Genomic DNA, 7,777 nt, shown 5'->3' on the forward strand with positions numbered 1-7,777 from the left:
TTCGGACTGTGTTTGCTCCTCGCCTGGCCTTATGCTCACGTTTACGGATTACCCCTCTTGTCAAGCCCTCTGGATTACGTTTGCTGTCGTCTGATTCAAGCCCGTTTAGGATTGCTCTTTTGTCTTGCCTGTGCCATACTTGTTTGCTGTTGTTCGACCCTGCCTGTGTTTTTGACTGTTTATTAATAAAAGCTTGCACATGGATCCGCACGCCTCTTGTCAGCTCCTTAACAGTAACATTTGTATGATGTGATATAGTTGAATTCGAGATCAAAGAGATGAGGATGAGATTGCTCTGTATGTCACTTTACAAGTAGGCTCAAAGTAGAAAAAAAACATGTATTAGAATAACTTTATAAGTATTGTGATATTACACGGGGGTGTACTCACTTCTGTACTGTAACAGTAATACAATATTCCATTAAATGATTTTTTTTACAAAGAACCAAATCCAGAATTCAATCTAATCTGTTTTTCTGAGATACCATGAACTAAAGCGTATAAACACACTTGCATGTACGTGTGATTTCATTCTTACCTTCATAACCATCCTGGTCCAGATCTCCAGCACTACTGACAGTCATCCCAAACATAGAGTCGTATGTTCCATTGAGCCGGATCGGTCGTGCCTTTTCCCAGTGGCTGGCTGGGTTCAGGTACACATACACAGCACCTCCAATCTCTGCCTTTCGGTCAAAGAAATTCGGAGCTCCCACTACAAGATCTGTCCAACTGTAGGTGAAATCATCCTGTTAGATATTAAGCACATCAGATTCATGGCTTTACACATGGACATGTGAAGTGTCTTACCCATCACTGTTCAGATCAGCTACGGCCACAGAATAACCGAAGGAGGAGGCCAGTTCCTCACCCCACAGAATGTGATCAGGCATCAGCCGGTAGACATTGTCCTTCCGTAGCAGAACCACGGCTCCTGTGTGTTTGGCTCGAGGAGCTCCAGCAACAAACGTCAGCTCAGACTTACTCATAATACCTCTGGCTGAATCCACAGAGAAACCTGTGATGAGAAGGGACAGATTCACAAATGAAAACAAACAGACGATTTTGTACCTGATTTTATAGATTTCATATGATCTTGCCCATTTGCCAGTGATTATGGTATATGAGTTTATTAGCGTTGTCAGGGTACCACAACATCAGTAGCTAATACCAGTGTAATGGAATTTGCAAAACAAAAACAAACTATTGAAATATCAATATGTCAATGTTTTTTGTCTACAAACCCAGGTAACTGTTCTGAGCGACGTCCTCAAATGAGCTTTTGGACGGTTCCTGTGTTTTGTAGACCAGAGCATCCTCAACGGGATTGGCCATAAATAACAGCCCTGAGATGAGTTTAGATGAGAAAAGGATGATTTAGAGGGAAAAAACATCAACTCATCAAAAGCATATCTCATTACCTTTCCAGTTGTAGGTCCCCGGAGCCCCAAAGAGGATGTAGTTTTTGTCAGGTGTGAAACTAGCTGACAGGCCCTGCTGGCAGAATCCAAACTGCTCATGTCCTTGAGAACGACCTTCACAAAACTTCCACTCTCCTCCATCCAGATCATCTCTCTCGGTCAAATCTTCACTCAGCACATAACAGCGTCCGATCGGGTCACGGGTCTCAAAGGTTTGGTTGACGTGTTGTCTGAGCTCATAGAGGTGAGCGCATGTCTGACATCACAACACAAACAGGATCATGTAGTGCACATGCCACAATGACCTAGTCCCCATTCTCCATAATTGTGCTTTGATTTTAAAATTAAAACTTTAGGATTGAAAGTCCACATTGTAAGAAAGCAGTGATGGATGAGATACTTGAGTTGCATTGAATTCCTTTACTGAAGGAGTACTTAAATATATCTTTGCTTAAATCTATGTTCATTCCCTATCGGGTTGCGTTTTGAATGCGCACAGCACTCATGATGGAGAATGCAATGAGGGTCACTACGTTTGCTGGGCTTCTGGGCTGGACCTGATCTCGAGCGTGCTCAGTGCTGATGATTGTGGGTGTTTCAAGGACACAAAGGATGCATTTGATGCATCCTTTTAAAAATGTTGAAAGAAGAACGTGAAATGAAGGCTGCCTTCCAAGGATCCTCCATGTTGAGGTGGCCTTTGACAGCACTTCATGATGTGGCAGGTGAAGTATGCCGCTTTACAAGGATTCTAAACAAAAACACTTGAACCAGCTCATCAAGGTGTTCAGGATGATTTGAAAAAAAACTAGCATGAGTGCTGGAGCAGGATTGGAACTGAAGTCTGCAGGAAGGTAGCCTTCCTGGAGCAGGGCTGACTGACCTTTCTGAACTTTGTGCATGATGTTATTTACTGTATACATGGCACATCAGATCTGTCTGATCTACCTGTCACAGGTATAAAACATACTTACCACTACTTTTCCACCAATTCCTTGACTTTTGACTGTGACACCCAACCACTGGTTGTCTTTGCTCTCTCGTTCCAGATTCACTTGAGAAAACGAGAAACATTTTTCCTTGAATGGATACAGTTTAGCAGAGCAAACACTTTAGTTCATCACATAAAAATGAAGCTAAAATGGTCTTAATAAGTGTTACCATGTCCATCGATGTCCACTCGTTCACACTTCTCCGGGGTAACCGGACAGCGATACAGTGCACCGGGACGGCTGCTCCACAAAGTTCCTGTGCCGCGGGACTGAGGAGCCCCAACCAATATCCTGCAGAGGAAGACTAACACTTTAAATGTTGTTCCTACGTCACTAACAGTTAGCAGTTTCAAGAAAACAAAATCATAGCTGCATCATTTTTATAATTCATTACATCAGTGGTCTCCAACATGGCGTGGTCTCCTCCATGCGGGCTACCAACACCTGGTCAAACATATTCTATAAGTAATTTTTTTTTCAGGATAACTACATAAGGTAGGAAAAATAACTTTGGTTACATTTCATATAACATTAAAACAAAATCATTTAATAATTTTCAATATTTAGAAGTTTGCATATATCAATATACATTGACATACGTTACATAGGCTGTAAGTTCTGTGAGTTGAGGCGTTGGTGGGAAAAAGAAAACAACTTAGATAAAAGATAAATCTGTATGTCTCATCTGAGGAGCTAGTATAGCAGTAGCAATTTCACCACAACCCACAAGACCTTTATGCACCAGGTACTTCACTGAGAAAAGAAAAGTTAGTTGAAAGCACCATTAAGCTGACAAAAATCTTTTTTTTACCAGACCTGCTAAAAAGTCACAGGCTGCAACCAAAGCTTCATTTAGAGTTGCTCATATTTCTTTTAGAAACACACAAAAAAAATAATTCTCAGATGGTGACATTGTCAAGAGAGCAATGACTGTGATAGCAAACACTCCGTTTAAAGATCACAAGAATGGAAATTAAATAATGTCTGCACTCTCTGATGTTCAACTTGGAGCTAACACAATTGCAAGACGGATCATAGAAATGTCAGCTAATGTAACAGAGCAGCTGGAGCAAGACCAATGTGACGAGTCTGTAGATTTTAGTAGTACAGCTCATGGTTTCATCAGAATGATTTTCAGTGATTTTTCAGTGAAATAGGAATTTCTGACATTAATTCCTTTCAAGACAACAATGAGGGTTGTTGATATTTATGATGATGTGAAGAAGTACTTCATAGACACGAACGTGCCATTGGAAAAGTTGGTATTGGTAACAACTGATGGAGCCCCTGCAATGACTGGCCGGCATACAGGCTTTGCTGCGCTATGCAGAGGAGAACCAGATTCTACATTACCTACAATTTTCTACATTACCACTGCATTATACACCAACAGGCAATGTGTGCCAAAGTGATAAGATTTGATCACGTCATGGACTCCAGTTATTAAACAGTCCCTCCAGGATTTCGCGGGACTTTTTTCGGATTTTTGCGGCCTAAAACGACTGATTTTGCTTCGGCTTTTCTCAAAATTTGCGGTGATATTTGCGGCATTTCTTATTGTTTTGCAGTGAAAATATACCACAGACAACATTCTTCTAACATTGTTATGACTTTTCTGACTTCGAGAACCATTGTAGTGCTCCAGACTAACATTTGAGGACACTAGCACCAGTGCCATTAAGTTCTACATAAGGTGGCAGCAGCACCTGAGAGTAAAGCACTCACCCTAATCGCACATGTACATCTTGGAGATGTCTGTTTGATGTCTGCATTGGCATATGCAAGATGATTTTTTTTAGTGTTTGCTCATCTGCAATACATCTCTAAGACGTTTCCTGTCAGATGTCAATTTGACATTTATTGACAAGACATTTATTAGAATGCATGTAAAACTGCTTCCGATACGTTTATCAGATTACACAGCAGATGTTTTCCAGATTTTTAGCAGACAGCTTACAGATGTACTTGTGCTGTCTGGGTAGTTGAGATGCAGATAAAATTAACTTTTATTACTGTCATTCATAATGTCTAAATATAATTTAATAAATACAAAAAAATATATATTAGGGGTGGAAATGGCTAATAAGCCTATAAGTACTTCTCTGGGTTGTTACTAGAAGGTATAATTTAATGTCTTTTTTATTTTTAAATAAGTCTTTACATTAACACATGAAACTTTTAGTTTTATAAATGGGGCAACCTATGAAGGATGAACAAATAGTCATCACATTAAAAATAACTTTCAAATTCAGTAATACTTAAAGCTTTGAAGTGCTGGGAAAAGTTGTGTGAAGCATTTAAAAACACTCGAAAACATTAGACCATTTCTGCCACAAGTTGTTCCTGTAGTTTTACTATGTTAAATCCATGGTGAATGGTGGGGATTTGTATTTATTGTTGCGGCTCCGGCCCGAGCAAATAAACAATCTGCGCTGCATAGCCCTAGCTTTCAGTTAGTTTGTCCAATGTAGCTCATGATGAGAAAGCAAGGCTGTTCATTCCATTTTTGGAACCTTTCTTTGACTGAATGCGCATTGCAATGATGTCACGGGACGCGTCTAAGCCCAAAATCTGTGGAAAATCTGCGGCAATTCCGAAAATTTGCGAGCTCTTGCGAAAATTGTGGAGTTTGCTTGATGTTGTGATAAATTCAGCGATCGCAGAATCACAAAATCCTGGAGGGACTGATTAAACCACTAACAGCATCCGGTCCAAAACCAAACAGCACATTCAAGTTACATCTGCAGCGTCTCTCAGCTGAATATGGTGACTTTTTGCTCCACACTAAAATTCGCTGGCTGAGCAGAGGAAGGATTTTGCAACATTGTTCATCACATTTGTGTGAAATCAAAGTGTTCATGGAATCCAGAGGGGCAGACACCTTCATGCTTCAGTACACTGACTGGCTACTGGACCTTGCCTTCCTAACTTCCTAACATCACTGGGAAACTGAATCATTTGAACTGTGAAATTCAAGGCAAGGTAAGACAACCAGTGACACACTCAGTGCTGTAAATGCATTTCAAAGCCAAGATAAGCTTTTTCTCCACATATTTACAGAGCGCCAGTATGTGAAGTGTGACGTGGATTGTGACGTGACTCCTGACGTTGTTTGTGACCCCGATGGCCTGGGCAGAGCATGCTCTTGTGCTTCTCGTTATTGTTGTGTTGGCCGTCACCACTAAAAGCTTGACTAAACTATTCTCTTGTGTCAGCGATTCAATGTACCTCACCTACACACTGGCGTGGTGGCAGCGTTATCGTATTCACTCCCCAAACGTTCCAGTGAGCTCACGTGAGATCCATTCACGCTATAATCGCACGCAAGCGAGCTGCGTTGTGGATTATCACCGCTGACGACACTTGAGACATTAGTCATAGCAAATACGCACAGAGCACCTAAGCAGTGGTGTCTAATGAAAGTTGAGACTGTGAATTCATTTGAGAACTGGCGTCAGAACCTTGCTTACATGTTATCTTTGGACACCGAGTTCGCTCCCTTTCTAGTTGATGGCGCACGCTGGGAAAAGAAGAGGAGGGCTTCACCCTGGGTGTTCAGGGTACTTGGACTGCTCTTCTCAGTGTCTGGACTTGCTGCACCCCTCAGCTCTTCCACTTCTGTCAAGCCCTTAAGTTCTAGGTGCTGTTTCAGACTGATATCTCATAACTGACCTCCCGCCTGGCCCTGATTTTGCACCTGGGTTTCTCTTTGTGGCCTCTTTGCCTTTCTCAGACTGCTTATCCAGCTCTAATCCTTGACCCTTCTCCCTTTCCGGTTGGAGTTTGCCACAGAACTCAGTGGCCTGTGGACTTGTTTGCTTTTCGTGTTTTACCTTATTTTCAAAGTTTTTGTCTGATTAACTGCTTGGATCCTCAGCATTTGCCCTGACAACCTCAATCTATCTGAACATATCAGGACATAGGTTCTGATCTGATCTGTTTCCCTGCCCATTTTTCTCCTCTCACTTTCATTTTCGCTTGTCCTTTCCACGTGGTGGCCACTCATGATTCTCATCTGTTCCATCTCTAAACTCTTGCCTAAGGTCTTGTCTCGCTGTGTCTTGAAAGTTCTCTACTCAGAGGTCTCTCCTCTCTGGTTCTCAGACTGCCATGCCCGGTGCCTCAACCCCTCGTGTCTGGTTCTGTTCTCTCACCCGTGTCTTGCTCTTTCATCTTGGTCGTTGGTTCAGACTTCTTACCTGGTACTGACCACCCCCTGTGCCTGTGCCCACTGCCAGCTGAGTTTGTTCCGAGACACCTTGTTTTTCTTTGTGTTAAATAAAGCATTGTTCTACTCAAATGCTGCAGGATCTTTTCCATTCACTAACTTCATCTCTTTTTTTTCATTTTTGAAGCCTTTGTGCCTTTTAGTCAACTGTTTTTTTTTTATATGATATGGATGTATGATATCAGTTCTCCTCAAGGTTCACACAGGTGTCCTAGCATATGAAGCACAGGTGTAGAGAATTACATTAAAGGGATAGTTCACCCAAAAATGAAAATTCTGTCATACTACTTTCATTATTTTAGCATTTCCAACAGAACAACTTGCTGTAAGTGTGCTAGTGCATCTAGTTCATTCTTTACAATAAATGAAATGCTTTAGTTTTAAATAAAATTATAATGTTCAGACATTTATACTTCTCTACTTTTGGAACTGCCATATATAGGAATAAATATACCAATTTGATGAAGCATTTGCACTCCACGCCACCAGCCATTTGTACAGCCTTTGATGCTTTTGAACTTTTACATTGTGATTAAAATATAACTTTGAAAACTCACCAATGCATTTTTTTCTTACACACTAGTAGTAAACTAGTGTGTATTACAAAGATCAGTGGGGATTTATGAAATTCTGGAATATGAAATTTGAACGAAGTAAATCATTCAGTATTACAGGAACTAAAACTATAATGACCATGTTGCAATTTAGCATGTTTGTATCACTGGTGATCTGATGTGTACACTGAAGACAGTTTCAATGTCATAAGCTCACGAGGTGTTTTTTTTTTAATGTTAGGCTGTTAAATTGATTGGTCTAGAGAGAGAGAGAGAAAAAAAAGGCTTAGATTTACCAGAGTTTGTAATGTTAATGGCACTGTGTCTCGATAAAAGGGTTTTGCAAGAACCACAAATGTCCAGGCGTTGCATATATTGCATACCCTTTTTTGAGCCCCTGGCTCTTTTTAACAAGCTTTGTATTATGGAGTGGGAAAGAAAGCTGAAGATCTTTGAAGACAGAATGTGAGGGACCGTGTCTTGCCCTCTGTGTTGTGTTGTGGTGCCTGGATGTGGTACAAGTGCTCCAAAAACTCTGGGAACTCATTAGCATGAAAAAGACTCCATGTGAAAGGCATCTAA

At 41.0% G+C, this 7,777-nt stretch overlaps 1 protein-coding gene across 1 annotated transcript in view; it reads right to left on the reverse strand.

Annotated features, from left to right (window-relative positions):
* Nucleotides 1-7,777, reverse strand: part of LOC107713863 (integrin alpha-7-like) — a 19,615-nt gene that overhangs the window by 3,419 nt on the left and 8,419 nt on the right. Inside the window, exons 2-8 of the mRNA XM_016519504.1 lie at nt 2,583-2,704; nt 2,396-2,475; nt 1,422-1,677; nt 1,245-1,346; nt 811-1,018; nt 539-732; nt 391-397 (exon numbers count right to left, since the gene is read on the reverse strand). Coding sequence (XP_016374990.1) covers nt 391-397; nt 539-732; nt 811-1,018; nt 1,245-1,346; nt 1,422-1,677; nt 2,396-2,475; nt 2,583-2,704 — 969 coding nt within the window. The remainder of the gene's footprint in view (nt 1-390; nt 398-538; nt 733-810; nt 1,019-1,244; nt 1,347-1,421; nt 1,678-2,395; nt 2,476-2,582; nt 2,705-7,777) is intronic.

The sequence above is a fragment of the Sinocyclocheilus rhinocerous genome, unplaced genomic scaffold (genome assembly GCF_001515625.1).
Source record: "Sinocyclocheilus rhinocerous isolate Xijiao unplaced genomic scaffold, SAMN03320098_v1.1 scaffold2735, whole genome shotgun sequence".
Classification (NCBI taxonomy): domain Eukaryota; kingdom Metazoa; phylum Chordata; class Actinopteri; order Cypriniformes; family Cyprinidae; genus Sinocyclocheilus; species Sinocyclocheilus rhinocerous.